Raw genomic sequence first — 27,786 nt, forward strand, 5'->3', positions numbered from 1 at the left:
GCATATTGAAATACACATAGAAAGCTGCTTGGTATAGTGCTTTGAGAATTCCTACCTGGTAACTTTTCATGAAATCTATTTTCTGCTATTAAAAGTGTGGAATGTAGCACCAAGCCTTTTTTCAGAAAGCATTTCTTGACACTTTTTGGTTCAGCCAATCACATTGGCTTTATATCCAAAGGAAAATGCCATGTAATTGCCAAACTGGCTTTACTACTCCAATTTTCTCCTTCTAAATAAGAATGGGTAATCTGAATCACATTGAATAACCCTGTTCTTTATTCCTACGTGTGGGAAATTAGTGAAGGATAACTAATCCATTGAAGTGAGGAAACAGTTTTGTAAGTTTAAATTGGATTAAAGACTCATCAGAACAGATGTTTACTGTGAATCAAACCTTCCTCTTTTAGGCAGCCCACAGCTGAGGCAGACTGAAGCTGGGTCAAGGTGTTTTGGCATGAAATTAATGCTTTTCCTGGGAAAATGGAAGACCTCTCATCCAGACAATCCGTGACACATGGAGAAGGAGACTTAAATGACACAATTGAGGGCTATGATTTGCTTGGTTATAGTCTGACAGCTCTGCCCCATTCTCTTCAGTATGGGGGTTTGTCACAGTGCTGGTTTGGCTGCAAGTCAGACAAGAAACTGACTATTACAGAGCTTCCTTTTTTCTGTCTTTTTTTTTAGAGGTCAGTTGACTGGTGGACCTAGAAACTGGAGAACCTGAAATTGATTAGTCCCTCTTCAGCCTAACACATGCAACTGAAGGACTTGGCTCTTGTGCTTCTAGCACCCGCTGAGCTGATTCCTCCCTTCTTCTCTTTATTGAATCTTGTTTTAAAAGGCTTAATCTGCCACACATTGTCACTTGGCACAGGTATGGCTTCAGCATATACATTTTTCCTCCCCTACCTTTTGAAGGTTCAGTTTGGTGCAGTGGTTAAGGCATCAGGCTAGAAACTGGGGAATCAGGAGTTCTAGTCCCACCTTAGGCACAAAGCTAGCTGGGGGACTTTGGGCCAGTCACTCTCAGTCCTAAAAAGGGGGCAGTGGTAAGCCACTTTTGAAAAACCTTGCCAAGAAAAATGCAAGGACTAGTTCAGAAGATCACCCACACAGAAACACCTTTTGAAGAAGATAATCTAATAAACTATGTATGCTGTGATTTGACACAAACATCTATGTAGTAATGTTTCAAACTGCAGCTTTTCAACCATAGTCATCTGTCTCAACTACATAAATCCAGGCGACCACCAAAGGGCATCCAGGAGAGACAAAAATTCTAACTTGATGTTGAATCTTAATGGCTAATAGATTGATAGTCTACCAGGTCAATAATTGTTTTGGAAAAAATATGTCGATCTGAGATTACCCCATAGCTGATGAGCTTTCTCTCTTATACAGAACACCTTTCCTGAATTTTGGTTTAAAGAGTTCATTCAACAACTGTATCTGGACTACACAAATTCAGCCAGCATCTTCACTACAACTAAGAAAGCTGTAATTTTTTGCTGCCAATGGGCTGATAGGTAGATGATCCTTTGAGGGGCAAAAGGAAAGAAGGGAGGGATTGGCTGAAATATCACATCAGAAGACATTCTGTAATATAATTGGTTTTAGCTTTTCTAACAGTTGATGTTTAAATTCCATCCAGGGAAAACCACCAAACACTTGCCCTCAAAGAATGTGGATAGCAGCACAGCATAATCCCATTCCTATGGGGCAATGCAATTTATGTCAATGTGATTTCTTCCCAGCTACAGGATGAAACGAAAGCATAGAAAAAGATCTATGCTAAGTTCTAAGACCCATATGTTTATTGTTACTTACTGAGGCTCTTGGACTGATCCACCTACACAGTGAAATCTCTCTGGAACTGTCTTCCAGTCTTTAGCCATTGTAACCATTGCCCCAGCATCTAGAACCCCATAGCCAAACAAGTGGTTGAATTCAAGGCCAACTCCATTTCTTCTCCACTTGTGAACTTCATCATGAAGCTGGTTCCTTTTGGATGTGAGCACAGTCAAATGTTGCAAGTCCCTCCAAGTCAGATCCACACTGTCAGAGAGTCAAATAGAGAGAGATGACATCTTTAGAAAATCTACTTTGACAAAGACAATTATAAATCTCAGACAGTTGCTAGGCATATATAAGCAAAACTTTTAAAGATAGAAAGGATTCATTTTTAAGGCTCAAAGAATCATCATAAGGAGAGGGAAAATTCTTCTATTCATACACTTGCCCTTCATTTTAAGATGTGCAGAATGTGCAAACTAGATTTTTTTGAAAATGTTGTCTATGACATCTCTCTTCCACCACTATTACCACCATCATTATCTACATCAAGCTACCCTTCCCCTTTGATTTGGTCTTTGCTTAATACTTTAACCTAGTGAACAGTCACCTTTCAATAGCTGGTCCTAACAAAGATTCATTTTGGACTTTCTCAGAGTTGTGTTTTTCAAAGAAAGATCTGCATTATGATCAACCCTATCTTGGCAAAACCAAACAATATGAAAATTGCATTCAAATATATTTGAATGTCTAGAGGGTCATTTCATTCATCTGTCTCCCTCTCACTATCTTGAAAGCTCTAACAATGTCTTATGGTGAACACATTCTGATTTAACAATCAAGGATAAAGTACTCTGCAATAAAAACAATACACTTTTTAAAATACATGGTTCTGTGGATAAATAATAGCAGTACTATATAAGCAGGTGCTTCTGCCTGGGATGGGGGAAGAAAATTCACAAAATGAGTGTAATGCCATTATTTAAGTCCTGCCCCTTTTGTATGCATGACAGGTCTTGGATTATGACATAATCTTGCAGATGTTGACACGCTCCCTGCAGATGACAATGAAGAGAAAATAGAAGTTTTAGATAGACAGAGATAGATACAGATATATATTGTAGATAGACATGGGATAGAATATGGTAGAAGTTAGATGATAGATAGATAGATAGATAGATAGATAGATAGATAGATAGATAGATAGATAGATAGAAAGATAGAAAGATAGAAAGATAGATGATAGATAGATAGATAGATAGATAGATAGATAGATAGAAAGATAGATAGATAGATGAATAGATAGATAGATAGAAGTAGATGATAGATGGATAGAAAGATATAGATGATATATATATATAATTTGGATTGCTAACAAAGAATTAAGGGAGAATGGAATAGCTATTTCGAACTTTTTGGCTCTCATCAGCCAAACATACCCTTCTGAGATTCGAACCTGGGCTGCCTGCATGTTAAGCAGCTGTGTTAACCTCTATGCCAGAGGCTCTTTCTCACTTTGTCAGCTGTGTCAGGGAGGGAAGAGACGGGGGAGGAGAATTACCTTGAGTGCTTTTTGATGCACCCTGTCGACCCAAATATGGGAGAAATCTATCTATCTATCTATCTATCTATCTATCTATCTATCTATCTATCTATCTATCTATCTATCTATCTATCTATCTAGATAGATAGATAGATAGATAGATAGATAGATAGATAGATAGATAGATAGATAGATAGATAGATAGATAGATAGTAGATGATACACAGACAGACAGACAGACAGAGACTGTAGTAGATTTTGCTTGAATCAAACTAATCTGAGAAATGTTCTGCCCTATTCTTAGAATACTTTGGCAGCTGATTTTCAGACCTCAACCACAGAGGCACAGTTTCCTACATATTCAGTAAGTGTGCTAGAACAGGGCTTTTCAACCTTTTCACCCATTGTACCACTTTTAGGATATGGCAATATCCGAGTACCACCAGTCGCCTAGCAAGGCATCAAAAACTTGATGATCAAAAAAAAGGAAAGGAAAAAAGTGATGTACAGGTAGTCCTCAACAGTTCGCTTAGTGACTGTTCGAAGTTACAATGGCACTAAAAAAGTGCCCCCCAAGCCACAGCCGAGCAAGACACCTGCCTGCCTGCCCGGCCGCGCTCTTCCTCCTGTCTGAGGTTTTCATTGTTGTGAGCATTTCTGTTGAGGATTGGCAGCGGGGGTGGGGTGGGGGTGTTTGGTTTTTATTCCCCCCATCTGCTGGGTGGTTGCAGCAGGTTTTGGTCACTTCACATGACCCTGGGACACTGTGACCATCATAAATATGGATCAGTTGCCAAGCATCTGAATGTAAATCGCAAGACCCTGGAGATGCTGCAACATTCCAGCTGATTGACGCTTCTTCTGGACTCAGTAGAAGCGCCAGGATCAGTGCTGTTTTCCAGTTGATCGGTGCTTCTTCTGGGCTCAGCAGAAGCACCAGGATCAGCACCTAGCTCCAGCTGGAGCTTGGCGCTGATCTGGCGCTTCCGCAGAGCCCTGACAGCCCTGCAGCTCCAGACATCTCTCGCTCAGGCTTGTGCAGTGCTGCCACCAGTTCAGTTCATTCCCCTCCCCCGCTACCACTTTTCTAGGATGGCCGCGTACCACCTGCCAGGTGCCAATGTACCACAGGTGGTACTTGTACCACTGGTTGAAAAGCCTTGTGCTAGAAGACTGTAGAAAGCCATACAGTGTGTTAAGAAAACATACACAACTAAAAGCAATCAGGGTGGAAATAACTAAGTCATGGCGGGATGGAATGGGAGGAGACAGATCTTTAAGAGACCATTGGGTTAAAAATGCATTAGAGAAATCAATGGCTCTTCAAGAATAAGTGCCATCTTCCATGTACCTCCTCGAAAGTTAACCTAACTGCTTTCCAACGAATTAAGCCCTCTTGATGAGTTTCAAGAATATGTGCAGGATATAAAGAGGCTATAATGGAGCAGATTGCACCGAAAGTGGTTTCAGATTCTTCTGTCAATACATGAAAATCAAGAGACATACAAGCAACCTGCATGGCTTAAAATCCTTTTAAAATCTTTTTTTTTTAAATAAAATCCTTCTTCTCTTTGCACACTTTCTGAAAAATGTAAAACAGGCTTCCATGTGCAGTCTGCTTTAGATAGCAATTGATGTTCAGTTCATGCATGCAAGCCATTGAGTGGAGTTATTTTCATTTATAACAAAATAAACAGATGACTGCTTTCACCCACTTTGCTTCCAGGGCCAGAGCAAACACTCCCGCAGCTTCTGGGGCAGCTGCAGATGTTCCTGAGTGGCGTAATGTACAGTTGCCATATAGATCTGTTGTAGCCTGCAACAAAGTACAACAAACTTAATTAGATAAATGATACTTGAGTCGTCAAAGTGTATAAAGAGATAAATAGAGGTCAAACAGAATAATCACTTCTTCCTGAGGGTTCATTTTCTTTTGTTTTCTTAGTTTCTTGCTTTTTGCCTTCTGCAGCTTCTTGTCTCCATGCCATCCTCCAAGACTGTCAGGTCACTGTCAGTTCCAGCTCCAGGGTTTGTCAACCTTGGCAACTTCTAGATGTGTGGATTTCAGCTCCCAGAATTCTCCAGCCCACATGAAAAATATGGGAAGTCCATACTTCTTAAAGTTGCTAAGGATGGGAAACATTACTCTAGAGCAGAGGTGTCCAACTTGGCAACTTTAGGAAAACTTGTGAAACTTCAACTATCACAATTCCCTGCTAGTTGGAGAATTCTTGGGTTTGAAGTCCACAAGTCTTAAAGTTGCCAAGATTGGATTCCCTTGCTCTGGAGCACATTTTCGGAGACATATTTTAGGATAAAGCTGGGTAAAGGAGGATTGCCATATATCATGTCTCCCAACTTGCTCTTAATGGCAACTTCCTGTGAATGAATTCCATTCATGGGAATTATGGATAAAATTCACATTATAACATCAAGGATTTTTAAATGTGGATTAGAACTGAATACTTTTCTCAGGGTTGAGGGCCACAAGTCACTCTCCATTATATGAAGGGCTGCATCTGGTGTTATTCCAATGGTGATGACACCAGAATGGAGCAAGGCTGAATTTTGTGCTGGTATAGGACACAAATAGACTATTCCGGAATAGCTGATCCTCATTTTGTTCATCACGTGGTACATTTGTTTGTTTTTATTACATAATCACTACAGGGTGATATGTTATGTATCTTTTTGAATCAGTTTCTTAGGTAAACCCACCTTGTGATAATCATGAAATCGGCAACAGTATTTCTATATCTTTATCAGGATATCCTTATCTCGACATTGTTTGTTAAAGATAGAATCGAAGACCGACTTCAATGAAGACTTTTTCTTCCATAGTTTTTTTTTCAACATATGGCTTTAATAGGCTGTGCAAGAAGTTGGAACATGCAAAAGTAGGGCCTGTGTGCAAATCCTTAACTAAATGTGAAGCTGGACAATTCAGTGAGGGGGGCATTTGTTTGCAATTCCTTAAAGTGCCTTTTCTTAAGATAGTGAGCAACTATTCACATGCATTACAGCCAGATGATTTCCAAGTTTACAGTTAAATGCTTTTTAATGTTATAACAACTGTATAATTAGTTAACATTTTACTAAGTACATTTTTAATTCCCATATCTAGTTTTGCTTAATTTTAAAACTGAACTATCGTACTAAATATAGTTGCATATAGACTGACATCAATTGCTACCTGATACCAACTTTGTGCATTTTTTCAAGCAAGCTGAAGTACAAAAAAGCAAATTCTTGAAAACCTTTATTCAAAACAGAATTAAAGTTATAATTCCTCAGATTATAACTAAAATGTCACCAAGCATCTGTTGAGTAGAGAAATGAAGATTGGCTTGCTTGATTTTCATAAAGGATTCATGACCTTTCCATGTTTGTCTTCTCACTAAATAATGAGACTCTCCAAAAGTAAATCTCCTTTCAGCCAGACTGCTCAGTTCTTTTATTAAACAGCAGTAAAATAGGATTTTTCTCATCTAGTGTTGTTTCCTCGAGTTTTCAAAAAATATTGGGTAGCTATTAGGGAAGCCATTATTCAGTGGATCAGCTGAATGAAGACAAACTAATAAAATGTACAAAGGACTATATGTGTGTGTGTGTGTGTGCGCGTGTGTGTGTGTGTGTGTATAATTGTTCCACCTACCACACCAGCTTCAGGATTTCTCTTTCTCCCATTGCTAAAAGTAGAAGCTAAAGTTGAGGAACAACTTTCATCATATAAAGCTGTCCGCCCATCATTAATAGCTGAATTGATGGAGATAGTCCACATGCTTGACGCATAGCCATCACAATTACAGTCATCATAACTTCCTCCATCTCCAGAGGCCCAGACATAGATACTTCCCTTGCCACCACGGCCCTGCAGAACAGGCAATCAGTTTTAGGCAATCAGTTTTAGCCATTATATGTAACAAACAAACAAACAAACAATGATAGAGGTATTAATGTGGGAAAAAGTAGTTTCAGGTGGAATCCTCTGGTCTTTGAGAGTGTTGTCAATTACCTGGTAAATCAGATGTGAGCTTCAGTCTCAGTTTTCATTTTCAAGACTATGAAACTGTGAGTATGGAAGTTCTATCAAAAGTGTTAGTCGTGGAGGGGAGGATAAGGTATAAAGGATCCTAAATGTCATCCCAGCTCTCCTGGGTGAGCAGGAGAGAACAATTTAGATAATAAATGTCTTCCTTCCATTTTCAGCCCTGGAGTAACTGGGAAGACTTGTACGGGTAAAGCACATTAACAAATGGATAGAAATGCTCTGCTCGTACAGATAAAACACACAATTACTCAAAGTGATAAATTACTGAATTGTTTACATTTCTGTTTTAAAGATTTTCTCAGCCAATTTCACAATCTGTTGTACTCCCATTTATCAATATACTTACTCAGCTGCTGAATTTTTTTTTCCCCAGCAGTGAAGTAAGGCAGCCCAAGGAGATCAATGCAGGGAATAATAGAAACAGGATTTGCCCTTTGTAACAATAGAAAGAAGTCCACTTCACTTCCCAGGTTACTTGTTTCTCTTAACAACTGAGGACAATTAAAATCTTAAACTCTGACACATACTTGAGACAAGTGGGAGCTTTCTTCCCACTCCAGATAGCAGATCTGTGTCATCCAATTTAGATCAGGACCTCAGAAGGGAGGACAAATAATTTAACTCTCTAAAGCTATTGAGATTCAATCTACGTCCTAGACAGACAGATGCAGACAGACAGATTGTATTTTTCTATTTGAGCAATCAGATAACCTTCAGCATCATTCTCCTTTTCCTGAGGAACCGAATTTGTGACTGTGTGGGAGTGTAGGGGATGATTGGAGCATTAATTCACTCACAGAAGCCAGTCTATAACTTACATAGGTTTGTGGTACAGCTACATCTCTGTACTACCACTGAATGAAAAACAGGATCTATAGACTTTCACAATGAGTCTCACTGAACACAATCAATTATTGCTATTTAAAGTTTCATAGGGTTATGCTGTTATTGTTCAGCCCTTCGGCAATTGGACTGCAAGGAGTCCTCGACTTACGACCACAATGGAGCCCAAAATTTCCGTGGCTAAACAAGACAGTTAAGTGAGTTTTGCCCCATTTTGTCACAGTTGTTAAGCGAATCCCTGCAGTTGTTAAGTAAATTGTGCAGTCCTTAAGCAAATCGGGCTTCCCCCTATTGACTTTGCTTGTCAGAAGCCATCTGGGAAGGTTACAAATGAGGTCACGTGACCTCCCAGGACAGTGTGACTATCAAAAATGCACGCCAGTTGCCAAGTGCTTGAATTCTGATCATGTGACCACGGGGATACTGCAATGGTCGTAAGTGTGAAAAACGGTCATAAGCCACTTTTTATAATGCTGTTGTAACTTTGAACGGTCCCTAAACAAATGATTGTAAGTTGAAGACTAACTGTATGAACAGTATGGCTCATTCTAACTCTGCTTCTCTGGTTTATTCTAAAATGTGGGACTGGTGGAATACATTTAGTTTTCAACAAAGAAAATTAAGCAGCGGTACACATAAACAGTAGCCAGTGGGTGAGTCTCAGTCTTTCAATGTTTTGCTTCATTTCAGCATCTTCAGGTTGAGACCACATACAACGGGGAAGTCATATTTTCCTTATTCATAGATAAAACAGGGACAGGGGAACAGATTTTTAAAATATTAGAACAGAGGAGAAGGAGAAGAGTTGCCCAATCTTCCTCCCTGTCACCTCCACTTTTCTCTCACCTTTAATAGTTAAACAAGCTTTGCAAAAGAATAAATAAATCACAAGGCCTTGTATTTATTTGACAAGGTTATCTGGTTTGTTCTCTCTCCCCCACTTTTTCCCCCAACTGTACTGCCAACTTGGTTCAATGTTTGCAGTGTTTCAATATTAGAGTCAAGCCAACAGATAAGAAAACATCAACTGCAGAAAACAGTTCTGATCTCCTTATATGTTAAAAGGTATTCTGATAGGCACGCCTAATTGGTAAAAGAATCCCAGTCTCAAGAAAAGTATCATCAGATGGCTAGCTTTGTAATCTTCTATGTAGAGCAATTCTAGTAGCAACAAGGAACATAAAAATATGAAGAGGGCCCAAGAGATGGGTTTTCCAAACAACATGGGGCAAATATGCCTTCAACTCTTCCCTTTTGCATTGGCAGTTTCCAAACCTTAATAAAGCAGTAGCAGATGCAACAAAAGTCAATGTTAGAATGACGAACTAGTCCTGAGTCAATCTTTCTATCAGTCAAAGCAATAAGAATATGTTTCAGTTATTCATTATCTCTTCTTTGGAGTCTCTTTTGTTCCAAATCATGAATGAGCTTTTAGGACCATCAACTTTTTGGCCATGCTTTTCTTGAAGCCAGGAGGAAAACCATTACTCTTCTCCCTTTTAAATCCCTTTCAGCCTCATTTTTCACCTCTTTTCACTTCCCATTTCCCCAGACTGCATTACTTGGATAAGCAATACTTTTACCTCAGGTGTAAATTGCTGTAAAAGGGGGAAGAAACCCACCTTTTTTTGTCTCTCTCTCCATCAGTAGCTAAAATCATTTAAACAATTTTAGAGATATCCAGCAATGATATCTCCACTCTCAGCATGCCTTTTTTTCCTGACCCCAAAGAGAAAACGTCTCTGAGCTATCAAGAGATCAGATGACCCCAGCAGAGAATTGACTTGAGCCTAATCCTATGTGACTGTCAAGCTGGCAGAAACCTGCCAGAATAATTTACTGAGCTGGGTACACAAATGACCAGGCTCAAATTGTCATATTTAGGACACATTATGCAAAGACTTAATTCTCTGAAGAGGGCTATAATGCTGGGAAATGTTGAAGGAAATGGAGCAAGAGGCCAACCAGCAGCAAATTGGATGGACTCTGTTGGAGCAGCAATGGATATAGCACTGGAAGATCTGAAGGAACAGGTTGGGAAAAGATTAGCAGCCTCATACATAGATGTCCTCTATGATGAACTGTCCCTAACCTTGTTGTTCAGGTCTTCCAGCTGTTCACTCATTACTACTGTAACTGAGCCCATTCACCTTGCTACATGTCATACTCTTCTTCTCTTTCCTTCCACTTTTCCCAGCATTAGAACTTTTCCCAGAGAAGTAGATCTTCACATGGTGTGATTGAAGTAGGATAATGTGAACCTGGACATTTGTGCCACTCATGATCATTCTGGCTTGATTTGTCCATTGATCCATTTCTTTGTTTTCTTTGCTGCTCCATGGTATTCTGAGACGTCATTTCCAACAGTAAAGTTTAAAGCCATCAATATTTTTCTTAACCTGCTTCTTTAGAGTCCAATTTGTGCTTCCATAGATTGTTACAGGAAATACCATGGCTTCCACAATATCTTTGTAGACATAGACACATCCTGGTAGCCAAATATTTTTTCAAAGGCCTTCACGATTGTTCTACCAAGTTCTGTTGTCAGTATTTGATCCATATAATTATTAGTCAGAAACACATGAAGGTGAAATCTGAGTGGAAGATTGCAGTATACTTTAATTTATTGGGATGGGCTGAATCTAAGAGGATGTTGTACGATGGATATATCTAGATCATACACACACACACACACACACACACACACGTACACACACACAAACACACACACACATCTGAGTTGTAAAACAATTACAAATCCTAATAAACAAAACAACTGAGATTTTAAGAAATTGTAATTAAATAAATGAAGAAAGAAGCACTTTAGTGGCCTCCTGATATGGAAATTAACTTACAGGTACTATATATGATCTGAAAACATCTGGATGGTCACCAGATGGCAGCAAAGAGATACAGAAAAATAACTCTGCTTATGAAGAGCACAGTCCCATATGACATCTTAAAAATAAGTCCCACTGACGTCACGTTTCTTAAGCATACTATCCATGGCCTCTACCTTCCATTATTTTTTTAGAAATAAAAAATCAAGTTACTCCTAACTCTTGCAACAAAAGAAAAGAAAGAAATGATTCTCATTTTAAAAATGTCCATGCTTTTCCTTTCACCAGAGAATCCAATTACAGTGCCATGATTAAATTATAAATTCTTAATGCTTCTCCTTAGGTAATCATTTCTACCTTTGCAGAATCTGTGTCCCTTAGGCAGAGCCAAGTTATTGAAGCAATATAATGTTCCCCAGCACTACCCCCAAATGCGTGGAGAAGGAGCAGATCACAACTAAAATAAATGAACTGGGTCTCCAAAGGCCTTCCTTTAAACTGGACTGGCCAAAGGCAGGGGGCAGATAGCTAACAGCTTAGTTAACTATTTTTAGAAGGACAAATAGAAACTGGAAACAAGCAGTAATGAAGCCAGACATATAAATGAAGACACAAGAGAAACCAATGTGCCAATTTTTGGTGCCTTGTTAAATTGCTCACAAACAGCAAGACTTTTAAAAGAGGATTGCCAGTGCAATCTTCATTATTTCTTCCCCAAGGCCCACGGCATTTCCCCCTCTTCATGGACATTAACCTATTAAATCAATTTTTCTTAACCTGGTGCCTTCTAAAAGGGCTGGATTAGGACTCCTAGAATTTTTAGCCATTATGTCAATCTGATCACATGACGAATATATAAGCTAAATAAGTGGTTGCATACATTTTTTTAAAAAAAAATGTTTAAATCAATGAAGGGCTATCTGTCACATGTGGAATATCTTCTAGCTACAGTACTTCTCAAGCTTGGTAGAAGCATCTGCCTTAGTTTATTATGACTGAAGGAGAAGAGAAGGAAGGATTTCATTTGTAGTTACATCTTAATCGTGGAAAAAAAAGGAAGTGGATAAGTTTTGATTAGGAGACTTCCTGTGTCCTGAGAAGGCAAGAAGTGGGATTGGTTCAGCCTTATGCTTCACTCTAGCCTAGCCAGGCAGAAGAGGCAAGCTTGGTGTGACTGGAAAAAACACTGGACAACAGGATATCGATTGTGTTACATGAAGAGGAAGAAGTGGTAGACAACATGTAAAGAACCTCTGAGAGGTCTGTTACTCTCTGAAATCTTGTGTGGGGCAGGAGATTGGATGTCTTCTGCACCAATAATCATTTGGAATACTACCCCTCTGACAACGAACTCCAAACAATGGAACTCATTATAAATCTCCAATGTTCCTTTCCCAGCTATGATATGTCACTTTGAAAGTAGAAAAGGAAAACAGGTGCTCCCTTGAACAGTTCCTCCTAATTTGTTTTCATCCTCAACATCTACCACATAATACTCATATTTCATGAAATAATTGAAATCCTTGTTATTGGTCATGGTCTTTGTTACAGTTTTGTGCACTTTCAGGATCATTTTTTTCTGAAGCCTCTCCAATCAGTTCTTCTACAGAAAATTATTTGGATGAGTGCTACTCGGAGAACGTAGGTGAGCATACAGCTCCTCCCATACACTAGGCTGACTTCTCTGACATCATTTCTTCCTGTGTTCCAAGCATCCTGGTAACCACTGAGGAAATGTTGAGATTTTGGAAGGCTGGTATAAAAATTTGGAATTGTTGACATCCATTCTTTAAGCATGATATATACCAGGGGTCTTCAAACTTGGCAACTTTAAGACTTGTGGACTTCAACTCCCAGAATTCCTCAGCCAGCCAGGGCTGGCTGAGGAATTCTGGGAGTTGAAGTCCACAAGCCTTAAAGTTGGCCAAGTTTGAAGACCCCTGGTATATACTGTATTGTCCCATGTGTACTGTTTGCAACAACGTCAGTTATCAAATCCAATCCCCAGCATGTCCCGTTGAAATATTTTTGGTAATAACACCGGAAGTTTTAAAATCTTAGAAGTGAGAGATAGGGTTTACTGGATTAGATGTATCCTGATTTAATATCGAAGAAATTCTCTTAAGCAAAGAAGTCAGAATTAAATATTTTACAATTAATTAATCAATCGGTACTGTCATTGTATGCTGCATCCTAACCACATTGGTAAAAACAAGAAACAGCCTAGTTCTGTAAGAAATTTTCAGTGAACTAAATTACAGATGGAATGAAAAAAATGCAAGGATTAAGAAGACTGAATATCAGCAACAAGTTTATTAAAAGCAGAGTTGCAAGTCAGAGCAAGGAATTAAATTAAATTAAATTAAAGGCCATGCAAAAACAACAACAACACCCAAAAACAAAAACAAGAAGGCAAAAAAAAAAGTGATGTTTCACAGTAAAGTTCATCCTTATATTTTTTTTTCTAACTGCTGCATGACGATGCTTCTCTATTCTTCAAGGACATATTTTCATGAAGCTGCCTTCCTTCATCTCAGCCCACTGCATGTGCAACTTCCATTCTTCTTCAGCTCTTCTAGTATAATATTGTTTCTCCTCTTGCAAGACTGGCCCTGGACATGCACCAGCATGTTCCATCAATGATGAAGGGTGCTGATAAAGGCAAAGGTTGGGATCTGCACAGCTCCCATCGGACCCTTTAATGTGGTGCAGGTATGCTCCCCTGTTTCTGGTTTCTTCAACTTCTCTCCGCTGCTATTTTGCCTTCGGCCATGCGACAAATTGGACATCTGGCTTCCAGGGAGACAAATGCTCAGGAAATCTCTAACCCACACTTTTGAAACTTGGATGTCATGTGGGTTTCTCAGGTCTCCTGCTTCGTTTGAACAGCGAACAGACCTGTCTTTAAAAAGTAAGACGAGTCCTCTTGGATGGGTACAGTCAACGTGTGAGAGCAAAGTAGAGAAACTGACTTCACTTCACAATGATTGCCATTCTGCCTGTCATCCAGTTTGGGGGCTACTTTTAAATATAGGTTTTCATTGTTCACGAATAATGTTACACCTATGCCCTTTGAAACTTCCAACAACAACAAAAATTGTACAAAACCAGAACAAAGTTTGACCAATGGATAAACCTGTTGCTCTAGCCATCTGTCAAAAGTTGCCTCCTTGCCAACCCCATCTCTATATTAAAGAGAGCAATAGGTGGATTTTGCCCCCCATTGGTTGGTAGAGTCTGGTGGGAGGCAGCCAAAGTCAGGGGAATCCAACAATCTCTTTCCTTAACTTGTCCTGCATGGAAACTGTAAGGATTGTACCATTCCTGGCAAGAGAGAACTCAGTAATAAGAGCAATGCTAAGTGTACCATATTTTCTGACGCCTTAAGGACAGAAGAAAAGCACTTTAACATGATTACAAAGAAGAACTTGTGGCATCCCTAATAGGATAACACAAACTGAGCTGCAAAATTATGGGTAACCACTGGGCAATAAAGGATTAGAATGTTCTTCTTTTTGTAGCAGCCCAGATATAGTAGCTCTAGGAATTGCAAAAGCATGATATGGTTGTTACTCCAATGAGCTACCAGGGGCCATTCACAAGACAATTTACTGTAGTCTCAATTCAGTACTAAATACTGAATTCAGTATTTATTCTCCCTGCTAGGTTTTCTAGCTTTTTAAATGTTCTTTATTACCCCCTGCTAGTTGTTTTTTGTTTTGTTTTTGTTTTCTGAGCTTCCCACCAAGACAACAAACTTTCTCATTGGCTAAGATTTGCTACGGGGTTAATTAGGGTTCAAGCAAATTCTTACAAGTAGATATAAAAGATGGAAGGTGGCACTTTGCTTGTCATTTTATTTTATTTTATTAAACGAATATGGAAATAAAGTAATAAAGGCAGTATCTATGGGCAACCTGGTGCAGCCCACTATAAAAGAGGCTGGACAGAAAGCAGGTAATTTTCTTCCTGATATCCAGGGACCTTACCTTAAAAAGAACTTAAAAGCAGCTCTATTTTTTCAGTTGCTACATCTTCCTTGTCATTTCTTTCTTTTAAAACGAAATTATTCCACTGCTTTTCAGCAACTTATTATCAAGATGCAGCAGCATTTCATGGACACCAAAATCAAATAGGGAGAGCCAGGGCTCTCACATTTGCCCACTCTTCTTTCACAGAAAAAACAGTTCTTTCACAACTGGATTGTTATATTCTCTTGAAAACAGCTGTGACTCTATTTGCAATGCATAAAACTCAGGGAAAAGGTTCTGTATGGGAACTACTAAGCTGCTCATCCAAGCTATTGCATGATATTGAATTTATTGCTTTATGAATCACCTTAGCTGAATATGATGAAAAACACTGTGTTTCATATCATTCCCAATTACGTATAATTTAATTGAAATTAAAATGAGGATATCAGACTGGAGCAAGAGAATGTTACTGTATCCTTTCCCAGATACTGAAAATAATCACTTCCTGGTTGCCAGCACATTAAAATTCTTGACATGTCTTTCTTGCTTGGCTAATATTTCAGTTTTTCTCATTTATTCATGGGTAATCTCCTTGGAATATGAAAACGAAACCCTTGGCAAGTAAAATGAGAGTCTCCATGTTTATTCATGTCAGAGATTTATTAAAGATCCATGACATGGTTGTTGAATAAGTACTTTCCTATTCTAAAAGTATTATTGGAGCTCCATCATGACTAGTTTCCAAATAAGGACCATTTTTACGTCTGGGATACAGATGCAGACATTTTCAGGGATGCAGATAGTCCTCGACTAATGACTGATCTCTTAACAATTATTCAAAGTTCCAACAGCTCCAAAAGGGTGCTTTACAGTCTATAAAGCACTTCTGGACATCATAAAACATTGTGCTGCCTCCCCCTGGACATGTGATCATCATTTGGGTGTTTGGCAATCTGTTTGCACTTACAACCAAGTTGCTAAGTGCCCTTCAATCATGCAATCTTCTCTCATGGCTTTCCCAGAAGGTCAGTGAGGAAGCTGTCAAGGAAGGTTGTAACCTGCCCAGAGTTTTCCCCTCCGCTCCAAGCAAGGGAATATGTGTGGAAATCCTTCATTGGGCTGCAGAAATGAAGCTCGCGTCCTTGGGAATCTCCATTTGATTTCTCTGGCCCATCTCCCTTCCATGTGCAGAAGAGAACTCGTGTGCTGGGCTGAGAAACAAAGTTCAGAATGAGGCATCCCTGCTTTATTTCTCCAGTCCAGCACATGAGTTCCCTTTTATGCATGGAGAGGAAGAGAACTTGTGTGCTGAGTTGGAGAAACAAAGTGGGGGTCACAAAGATTCTTGCTTCATTTCCCTTCTAGGTATGGAGGGGAGCACGTTCATTCCATCCACTTAATGACTGCAACTGAGAGAGCTGTGATTTCCATCATTCAGCGAAGCAATCAATGGTCTCAATTGTGACCATTAGTAGAATACTACCTGTAATGTAGTATAATTGTAAGATTGGAAAGAGAGTTTTGAGGAACCAGATCAAAAGTCTATCTGATGTCAGGTGCAATGAATCAGGAAGCAAGGCAGTTCAAATGACTATAGGTTTATGGTATGCTAACGCATACAAGAATCTGAGCTACAAATGGTCAAAGCAAATTGGTGGTAGATAAGACTCAACAGAATTCAAGGTGGGCTGGACTTAGATCTCTTATGGGTGCAAAGGGACTCAAGACTTATGACTTGTTTGGCTTCCTCTCTTGAGCTGACCCTGGTCATCTCCTGCATCTGTTCTGTTATTGATCATGGAAGATTACTAAATGTCCTGCCCTCCAGTCTATGTTACTTCCACAAATAAGCTTTTGCTACTGCTAGGTGCCGTGGAACAATGCAGCATATTTCTAATCTTAACTTAAAATCAAATGTTGACAGGTATTTAGGAAACTATGTATCTAATACTTTGGTATTCCACCGAAGGAGCAATTAACAAGCATATTGATCTAGATCCAACATATCAAGCTGTAAGAAACCAGGCCATTCAAAGTGCCAATCAACCAATCAGTTTCTCAGAATTCAAATATAGCTCCTAACAAACAACCAATCACATGACTAACTGGCCACACTGGCACACAAGACATTTATGAGCTAAGGAGAATAGGACAAGAAAATCCTGCTGATGACATTACCTAGTTTGGTAACGAAACATCCAGAAATTATATTAAAACATGCTTGCAGAAAATCTAAAACCTGAGCTACAAGTATTTTCTATTATTTCAAAATGATGTATCTAAATCCATAGCTCAGTACATGATTGGTAATGCAAAATAAACTTCAGTGTACTATATTTAACTGAAAATTAGCTAAGGAATTCATTATTGATCCGTTTTACCTGTTATGGATGGTCTAATGCAGGGGTGGGCAACCTTGGCTCTTTTATGACTCGTGGACTTCAACTCCCAGAATTCCTGAGCCAGCATGGCTGGCTCAGGAATTCTGGGAGTTGAAGTCCACAAGTCATAAAAGAGCCAAGGTGGCCTACCCCTGGTCTAATGGATAGTTCAAAATAGACCTGAAATAATTACACCCTTTTCAATTATTACCTCATCATCACTTCCTCCATCTTCATTTCTCCAGTAGTTCCAAGTATGATTAAGCTGTAATTAGCGTAACTTTTCAGATAAAGGATTATTTTCAATACAGATAATCCATATGAGGATATCTTGGAAGCTGGATTGACTGACCTACAGGATACCTGGAAAGGCAGAGACTATCTCAAGAAATAGAAAGCACTGCTTCCTAGTTAATTGATGTTGCTAATTGATATGTTGGTTGTATCCACATGTGTGGTTTAATTTTTGTTGTTATGGACATTTTCATAGATCTCATTTTTTATTGGTTATTTGCAGCTCAACTAACTGTATGCAGGTTGGTAATCCTATAGTATAAACTATGAAAGGTAAATTAAGCTGAATTTCATAGGACTGTTTTGGAACTAAGCATGCAAATAACTGGAACTTTTAATTACTTGATGTCAATCCCCAACTAGAGAACCTCAATTATTGGCTGTGATTATTTTATGTAAACTGCTTCCAAACTAGTCTGAAACTTGAGGTGTTAAAAACCGGTGACTTGCAATGAAGATTCACTGTAAACTTGCCATAAATTATGAAAAGGACCCTGGAAGACTTAACATCATTGGCAAATTTGTATATAATTTGAGTTGTCACTTGTCTATGGAAGATCTGTACGAATTTAGTAAAGATAGCAACAGAGGGCAATATTAAAGGTATTCAGAGAAGGCAGTTTACAAACAAGGAAGCAGTATATGACTGAATCTTGATTTCTATTACTTGATATGAAGCCCTGCAGGGTTAGGGCAATTTAAGGTACGTTGAATTGTACATCCAACTAGACTGCCTAAAATAATTCAAACTGACATTATTCTGAGTTTCCAGAAACCATTTTTATTTTCTTTTGAACCACACTAAAGCAAATCAGATGAAGGGGGTATGATAATAATGAATATGAAATTGCATTGCTGCAAGACAGAATGTATTTTGAAGGTCATGCTTCCAATCTATAATATTTTCCTTTCTTGCAATTTTCATACTGCCTAAGCTTTCGGCTAGAACATCTTAGCAGGGGGTGCTAATTATCTGTTTTTTGGCAGCAACCATTGACTATTTTCCAAAGAAAAGAAAAACCTTGGATGCTTCCCTGCATAATTCAAGGTCTGAAAATAGAATGAAGCAAGGGAGAAAGAGAAACCACAGAGAAAGTACACAGCTATCTTGCTTCTGGTGTTGTTTAAATATAGGCAGTGTTTTGCCTTCTGCTCTTTTAGAGGCAGGTTCCCCAAAGTCCTAATCCTCAAATACCTTTACCAGGGGCATCTGGGAAGAGGGGCAGTGACAAGTGTGTGATTATGTCAACATGCACATATTGTTTATCTTGGCATTATCGTCATTTGTTAATGGGAAATGGATCAGAAATAATTAACAATGCCAGTCATATAACCTTGCACTGATGCATAGAGGGAGAAATCCAGAGGACTCATAAAGTTTCAGCTCAAGGCTAAGGATCAGGGTTTATGATGAAGAGGCATAACACTCTTTTGCTCTTGAATCAGGATTCTATCTATGTACTACGAAAACTCTTGTGTTATGTCCTTTACCTGGCGAAACAGTGCACCATAGGACAACAGTTTTTGATCCAAGATACCTCAAATGGGCTAACTTACAGAATATGTTCAACACCTGAGACCCATGATTTCTGAGGAAATGAAATTTAGGGGTCATGGCTGTTTCAGTGCTACTGGCTGCTGCTGCGCTGCTGGACTGCTGCTATGGTCACATGGTCTTCGTTTTCAGTGTTCCATGGCAATTTACCAGGAAGTCTCACAATGTCTCACTCCTTCCCCTATCCCGCAGCAGCCATTTACCTGCCTGCTGGGAAGGGAAGGGATGTATCCCTACACACCTTTCCCAGCCTATGCCACTCCCTATGCACTACCCTTACCTGTGCAACCCCCAGGCACCTTCCCTGGCCTCCACTGACTCCATGTGCCTTCCAAACCCATGCAACACCTCTTGCTTACTCACACACACTGTTCCTGACCCACACTGCCCCCCACTCTTTTCCTAAATTGTGTGGTATCTCTTGCATGCTCCCATGCCGTCTTCAGTCCTGCACTATCCCTGCATGCCTTCCCTGGCTGTGCAGTATCTCATGCGCACTCCCATGCAGCATTCCCAACTTATGCCTCTCCTACATAACTATTTCAACCCACGCAACAGCTCTGGGCATCCAACACACACCCTTCCTGACCCATGTCACTCCCCCCTTGCATGCATTCCTAACCTACATGGCACCTCTTGTGCACTTCCAAGCAAGTACCCAACCAACCCAAACCATCAACTGTGTGCCATCCCAAACCAGTGTAGCACCTCTCAAATACCCCTGTAACCCCATGCATTTTTCTTGACTCTCACTGCCTCCTGCACACCTACTTGATCCACACAACAACACTCACATACCCCCATATACCTTCCTGACCTATGCTGCCTATCCATGCACCCCCTCCAACCTATGGAGCATCTCTGTGCACATCCACACACCCTTCTCAGCCTGAGTGACATCTCTCATACACTCCAAGCAACATTCCTGAAAGACATCCCCTTGCTCCCTCCCCCATTTGTCAGCAGGCACTTATCTGCCTTGAACTTGCAACCTCCCACTTGACTTTTTCTGTGCAAGATTTATACAAGCAAATTAAATGTGGAGAGAGGGAGGGATGGAGGGATGGAGGAAGGAAGGGGAATGGAAGGAGGGAAGGAGGGAAGGAAGGAAGGAAGGAAGGAAGGGGAAGAGGAAGAAGGAGGGTAATTTCTCTTGCTTCCTGCCATCTTTCCACAAGGAAACTCAGTGAGGATGCTGACAGAAAATTGGAAGTTGCTCCCATTTCCACTGCCTTTTTTACCTGCGATTCGTTCTGTTTCTCTGATTAGATAAGGAAATAGCTCTGAAATGATAACCAAATAAGCCTCAAGTTGTTTAGTAACTACTAAAAGTAGTGCTAAATGTTTTGCTACTGCAATTATCCTTCTCCAATATATGTATGAATTGCCTTTGGAAACAACCTCTCTTACATGATTTAAAATGATTTTATTGTGCTTTTGGATCCATTTATATCTTAGCAAAAAAGCAAAGAAAAGACACTATCTATGGTTCCTAAGTGATAATTAAGGGTCTTGGGAACCCTTAATGGTGTTCCCCCTCCCCCAACCCACTCCCAACCTAACATATTGGTGAGCTGGAGTTGGTAAGACTGTATCATGAGTATTAACAGCTCATCTCTCTAACTATCCTCATATTGTATTGTTAATAGCTTTGAAACTGAACTTAACCTAACAGATATTGGGTGAGGCTTCTCCAACACATGCACCTATAATTCAGTACACAATCTTCTTAGGCTTTCTATTTCAGCTAGATATAACTGAAGCCATTGTTATTTTAAGACATATATATATTTCCAGATATAAGCCCAGAACACATCACCCTAAGCCATGTTGGGTTTTACCATTGTTTGCCAAACAAGCCAAACATGATTGGGTTCATACATTGCACCAAACCAAAACTAACAAAACTATCAATCCAGTTATTAAATCCATATCAGTAGTAGAACATAGGAAGGACCCAAAAATCAGATCATTATCCCTACTCTGTGTTTCCCATGTCACCATCCATCTTCACTATAAATCCAGTGGCTTTTGTCCAGCAAAGATGTCTCTGTGAACATTCCTATTGGGTCACCTATAAAGAATGGACTGTGTTGAAGTGGACCATTTATGTTTTCCAGAGAAGCTTCCTCCAGAGAAGTTGAGGAGCAGAGCTAGAGATCTATTGGCAGGGGAGGGAGGGAGGGGCCTGGAGAAAGGGAAAGACTTTATGGATTCAAGGAAGCAACCTAGAATGGATGGGTTCTGTTCAACATGGGACAAGAGCAGGTTTAGAGAAGGTTCTTAGTGAGGAAGAGGTTCCTCCTCTGAAGAAAACTTTCTGTGGAGGGTTATCATGTCTAGTGGTTTGTAATTCGGTGTACGGAGAAATCTTCGGACCACAGCCAATAAAAATAAGTCTATTTCAAGAACAGCAATACATTCTAGTTGCATTTCCATTTTGCCGCATTCTTAAGCATATGCTGTAGAGTTTTAGGGCTCTCAATTTGTTTTTCATTTTAAAAACAAGAGTTAGGTGAGAAAAGGACATTTGAAAGCAAGTGTTCCTGATATATCCTGCTTCTTTCCCTGATTAACCTCTCCCTGAAAACTCATTTAAAAAGCAAGCTGTGCTCTTTGTTTCAGAAGAAAATAAGTATCTTCTCTGTGCAATGCCTGAAACCACAAACAACGCAAGGAAAAGCATTCTCCCAGATGCTCTATTGCAGGGGTGTCAAACTGCCGACCCGCAAGCCAGACACATCACCAGGAAACCGCGCCCACCCCCATTGCCAGCAATGGGGAAAAAGCTCCAATACACTGCATGACGTCACGTGACGTCGCGAGTTTGACATGTCTGCTCTATCGTTAGTAGTCTATTCCTTCATGGCAAGCAGAGGAACCAGTCTAGAGCAGGGGTCCCCAACCTTGGCAACTTTAAGACTTGTGGACTTCAACTCCCAGAATTTCCCAGCCAGCATGGCTGGCTGGGGAATTCTGGAAGTTGAAGTCCACAAGTCTTAAAGTTGCCAAGGTTGGGGATCCCTGGTTTAGAGCATTCTGGCAGGAGTATTTTGACCCCAGAGCTGGTTAATTAAAAGTACCCAGTGCTAATTTAGAAAACACAATCAGGAAAGAAGATTTAGACTTAATATTGAACGACTTGCAATGGCAAGCATATGCACGGACATTCACTGGAAGAAATTCTTAAATCCTAATTTTTAAGAACATTGGCTAAAATATGGTCAGTTTCTCTGGCAACTGAAATCCACATGAGATTAGATTGGGATCGGAACAGTTGTAGGATTTTACTGGGAGGTTAGGTTTGCAGCCTATTAGAATGGAATCCAGACCAAGTACAGCCTTGAGCTAATTTGCTCTTAAAGAAGATAGCCACTTTTTATTATGAGTTCAACAAAATGCTAAATGAAACGCCATAGAATTGCCATTTAAAGTACACATTAGCAGTGATTTCCTTTCAATTAAACATATCATGCTAAGTGCAGTACATTTTCCTGTACCAGTCTCTTCAATTACTACTCCTGCGTTAATTTTCTGTTCACCAATGTAATAATTGACATTATCTGGCTATGGGGGTAGTTAAGTACAATATTCCTTTTCCTTTCCAATTTTTTATAACCTAAATAAAAATTAAAATAAAAACTCTGGTCCTTTAATAAAAATTGCAGTTCTGTCTGATAATTGATAAATTCCACGAGAATCCTGAGATACAAGTTTCTTTCATTCTACTAAAAATAAAATACTGTATATTAAATGCTGCACTGATTCATCTAAGCTCAAGCTTTAGACATCACCTGAAATCTCCTAGCAGCTACCATAAGAGTCTTGCTAGACGCAGTGTTTCTCAACCTTGACAATTTTAAAGCATGTGGACTTCAACTCCCAGAATTCCACAGCCAGCATTGCTGGCTGTGGAATTCTGGGAGTTGAAGTCCACATGCCTTAAAATTGTCAAGGTTGAGAAACACTGTGCTAGAGCAGCGGTTCTCAACCTATGGGTCGCGACCCCATTTGGGGTCGATCGACCATTTCACAGGGGTCGCCAAGCAAGGCTGTCCGCCATTTTTTTTGTCCGCCATTTTTTTCCCCCTTTTCCGGCGGGTGCCTTACCTCCCTTGGGCTGGGCCAGCTGGTGGTCGGCCTGCTCTGTCTCTGCTGCTTGCCAGCTACGCCTTGGCCGGCGCAGGGGGCGGAACCACGCATGCGCGGTGCTCCCGGGCAGGGAAAGTACTCAACTTACGACTGGTTGGGCAGTCCTCGACTTACGACCGGTTTAGTCCTCGACTTACGACCGGTTGGGGGTCGCGGCATTAAAAAGGTTGAGAACCACTGTGCTAGAGTAAGCCAAACTCCTGTTGCATCCAATCTTGTGAAATCACATAATCGAGAATCAAATATTTTCAGGAAGCTCTCAATCTTGGACCAGAGAACAATATCTCTCCTACAGTGACTCCTCAGTAGTTGCTTTTTGAAGAAATAGTGCTATTTATGGTCCAGCTGAGGCTGATTTAATGGGCAATGTGGTGGGCTGAAGCAGGCTGTGGGCAAGTGAAGACATAAGAGCAAACCGTAGCTCCATTCTTCAGTCTTCCCTTGTGCCTTGTGTTTCCCTCAAGTTGCTCAGAGTAGCAGAGCCACCTAGAAGCTAACCTGTTCTATATTAATCAATGGATATACTGAGCTAACAAATGTTTTGAATGGGCAGGACCACCTAGCAGCCAATTCAGCTCTATGTTAGCCAATGGGTAGTGGGGCTGATAGAAATTCAAGTGTTCCAGTCTACCCATGAGCAAATCCAGCTTCACTTCAGCTAAGGGATAGCCACTGAGTACACTGGATTGGTTGGATTTGGGGGTCGGGAAAATCCTCCTAGAAGTTAACACTGTGTTGGGTCAACAAGTATGTCTGGGTAATGGACTCATTTACTGAAGAAGAATTTTACAGGGAGATGCCTTTTGTATCCAAAACATTTTTTTCTAGATACGTAATTTTTGTCTAGTTGAGGATCTATAAGAATTTCATTTTGAATACATAGAAATCCATATACAAAGTTAACCAAAGGGGGGGGGGGCACCAAAACTAGAGTCAAGTTGGGCTCCCAAATTCCTTAAACAAGCCCTGAGGCTGATCCTTCATGAAGTTGTTGTGAACATCATCACAATGTATATATTTTTAAGAGGAAAAAGCTAGGTAGAAATGTTTGAAAATAAATACGGTGGGAACAAATTGCCTAGCTTACCCATGTGTCATATAATGAAGTGTTTTTCTTTTTCTTAGCAGTACTTACAGTGGATCTGCACAACTACATGAATGCCAAAGGTCCAAAGCTTCTCTCAGATAATTAGAAAACCTGGGCCCATAAGGCTTCTAATCACAAGGAACAGTCCTGTGCTTTTCCCTTGAATTAAATAGTTGGCCAATGGAGGCCAATCTCAGGTGTGAAAATCATCTTGCTTCCTTCCTCTTGCAATACACACACACACACACACACAATCACACACACACAATATATATATAAATTTCTTTTTTGTTGACAAAGAGTTTCTGTATATATTCCCTTGGCTCGGCTGACAAAGAGGGGAGGAGAGCCGGTGGCCTGGAGGTTAATACAACTGCCTAGCATGCAGGCTACCTAGGTTTGAATCCCATAGAGGATATGGCTAGCTGATGAGAGCAAAATAAGCTCGAAATAGTTATTCTAGTCTCCCATTTAATTCTTTAACTCTTTGTCAACAAAAAATAAATTTGAATTTGTAATGTATCGCAGTAGTGACTTGAGCCTGCTTAACGCCCCTAGTTTGGGGGGCTGCAAGGCAAAAGTGATTATAAGTAGAACTGCAGTATAGCAGTTAAACATACCAAAGTGCATCAATCAGACCAGTCTGTCCGGAAAAAAACATATATATATATATATATATATGTTTTATATATATATATATATATAACCTAGAGGTTAACACAGCTGCTTAATGTGCAGACAGCCCAGGTTCGAATCTCAGAAGGGTATGTTTGGCTGATGAGAGCTAAAAAGTTCGAAATAGCTATTCCATTCTCCCTTAATTCTTTGTTAGCAATCCAAATTTTAATATATATACATACATACATACATACATACATACACACCACACACACACACATACATATATATTATACATATACATACACGCACACACACACACACATATCTCCACAGGGCAAGAAGGGGCAGATGATTTGACATACATTGCAATAATGTGACATAAACTTTGTCACTTTTGTAATTGCATTGTGATGTTGGGTAAGATCATGATGTCACAGTCAGGCACATTTCATCATTCTGTTGAAATCTCAGCTTGCTGTAGGACTCCCTCCCCCATTAAAGATACATGTGGGGGAACAAACTAGAAAGCCTACTAACAACTCCCTGCTTTCTGATGCGTAAAGTATCCAGATAGCAAAATCTCCAGTTTGTACTCATTATACCAGCCACCATTTAACTTTTATATGCCCTATTATTATTGAACTGGAACAACAGACTTTCATATTGATAATTTATTATACTTTCATCTGTCCTTCAAAAGAAAGGTCTTCCGATAAGGTAATGTTTATAGGCAATTCGTTCTCTTCTATAATATAAGTAACTTTAATTGAAGTGTGATATTACAGCAACATAATGGGTGGGGAAACATAAAACAAAGCACTACCTTATTCACTCCATCTGCCATGGCTTGTAAGGTCAGTTCTCTTGGCCCATCCACAGTTTTTCCATTATCAGTGGGACCCCAACTAGCACTATAAATATCAATTACTTGAGGCATGTGGCTGATAGAAGAAGCCTCTATAATATCAGTCATAAATGGCTGATCCAACATTCGGATACCTGCAGATTGCATCAATATATATTGATGAAGAGAGAAAGAAAGAATGAGAGGGTTTTTTTAAAAACTGAACAAGACGTTTATAATAATATTTCCCAACAGGGGATTTCAACACCCAGAATTTATAGCCTAGCATATGTTATAGCATCTTTTTTTTAGAAAATCTGGTATAAAAATTCAAATCATGATTTGATTTTTTTTTCCTGCCACAAAACATAATTAACATCCAGGATCAAGCAAATGCAAATGCAGTGATTCTTTCATGAAATGTGCAAACAATTTTGGAATGCAAGATTAATTTTTGCAAGTTCAATATTGTAGACTATTTAATTCACCCAAATCTAAGCAGGCTTGGATTTCATGTATCTAAATAGAAAATGTACATGGCAGTAGATAGAAAGTTAAAAAGCTGAAACAAAAGGGTTTTGTTAAAATTGTTAGATCAAGTACATTACATAAATACCAAGTCAATTCTTTCATCTTAATACCAGTGTGAATAACAGCCAAAGTTACTGTTCTGGTTATCTTGTTCTTTTCAACTGATATTTGTAGGAAATGATAAGATGCAGAGAAAATTCTAGACACTTACTTTATAATCTGAAACAAACTATAATATTAAAATTCCTCAGCTAATTTTTGTAAAAAAAATATTCCTTAATGTGATAAACAAACTCATCATAGAGAAGTATTTCTCCAGTTCCCTCCTCTAATTTGCTTCCTTTCTGAAATAAACATTTTAGATTTCATTCTAGAATAAAATCTGAAATGACTCTTTCCATTTTTTCCCAAGACACTACTGAAACCATTTCCACTACAGGCTTGAAATGTGAAGAATAATTTGCAACCTTCCTGGATTTGAGTTACTGACTTTTCACCAATATCTCAGTGACCACTTGATGGTGCTAGACCTCAACTATAATCTCATCTAAGAGACTGAGTCTCTATCAAAAATTAATTCCCCAAAAGACTGACAAATCTAATATCGCTCATGCTACCACTCTGAGGGAACAAACATAACATTTCCTTCCTTCCTTACCTCCCTCCCTCCCTCCCTCCTTCCTTCCTTCCTTCCTTCCTTCCTTCCTTCCTTCCTTCCTTCCTTCCTTCCTTCCTTCCTTCCTTCCTTCCTTTCTTTCTTTCTTCCTTCCTTCCTTCCCTCCCTCCTATTCTGACATGTACTGTTCCTATTGCATACAAACTGTGAGTAGTTTATAGTCACTGTATACATGAATAAGCTTTTGAAAGTAGACATACCAACACAATTATAAAAAGATAAAATATTAACAAAAATGATAGTAACGAAGAATCAATGCCAGAAATAGTAATCAATAGCATTCCTGTTACAGGAGGAGTCTACATCAATTTGTCTCCATCTTGAAGGCCTGTGGTCAGCCCCTTTATCAGATGAGCTTCCTGCCAAGAACTATATATTAGGAGTATTTTATGGTTTCATATATATAGTTCAGCAGTGTTCATCAACAAGATACCAATAAAAACTCAGAGAGGAAGGGAAGTCAACAAAGAGGGCCAGATCTATATATCCAAAAGACAAATGTACATACATCCATGTTTTTTTTTTCAAGTATAGCATGAAAAATTTATACTGCAAATAATCTACTTCTCACACATCCTTTTTTCTTTTTAATAAAAG

General features: G+C 39.4%; 1 protein-coding gene across 1 annotated transcript in view; it reads right to left on the bottom strand.

The window, feature by feature from the left end:
• PCSK2 (proprotein convertase subtilisin/kexin type 2) overlaps nucleotides 1–27,786 on the bottom strand; it is a 100,377-nt gene that overhangs the window by 1,932 nt on the left and 70,659 nt on the right. Inside the window, exons 8-11 of the mRNA XM_015811039.1 lie at nucleotides 25,962–26,137; nucleotides 6,996–7,211; nucleotides 5,056–5,156; nucleotides 1,834–2,061 (exon numbers count right to left, since the gene is read on the bottom strand). Coding sequence (XP_015666525.1) covers nucleotides 1,834–2,061; nucleotides 5,056–5,156; nucleotides 6,996–7,211; nucleotides 25,962–26,137 — 721 coding nt within the window. The remainder of the gene's footprint in view (nucleotides 1–1,833; nucleotides 2,062–5,055; nucleotides 5,157–6,995; nucleotides 7,212–25,961; nucleotides 26,138–27,786) is intronic.

The sequence above is a fragment of the Protobothrops mucrosquamatus genome, unplaced genomic scaffold, assembly GCF_001527695.2.
Source record: "Protobothrops mucrosquamatus isolate PMUCROS unplaced genomic scaffold, P.Mucros_1.0 scaffold_45, whole genome shotgun sequence".
Lineage (NCBI taxonomy): Eukaryota > Metazoa > Chordata > Lepidosauria > Squamata > Viperidae > Protobothrops > Protobothrops mucrosquamatus.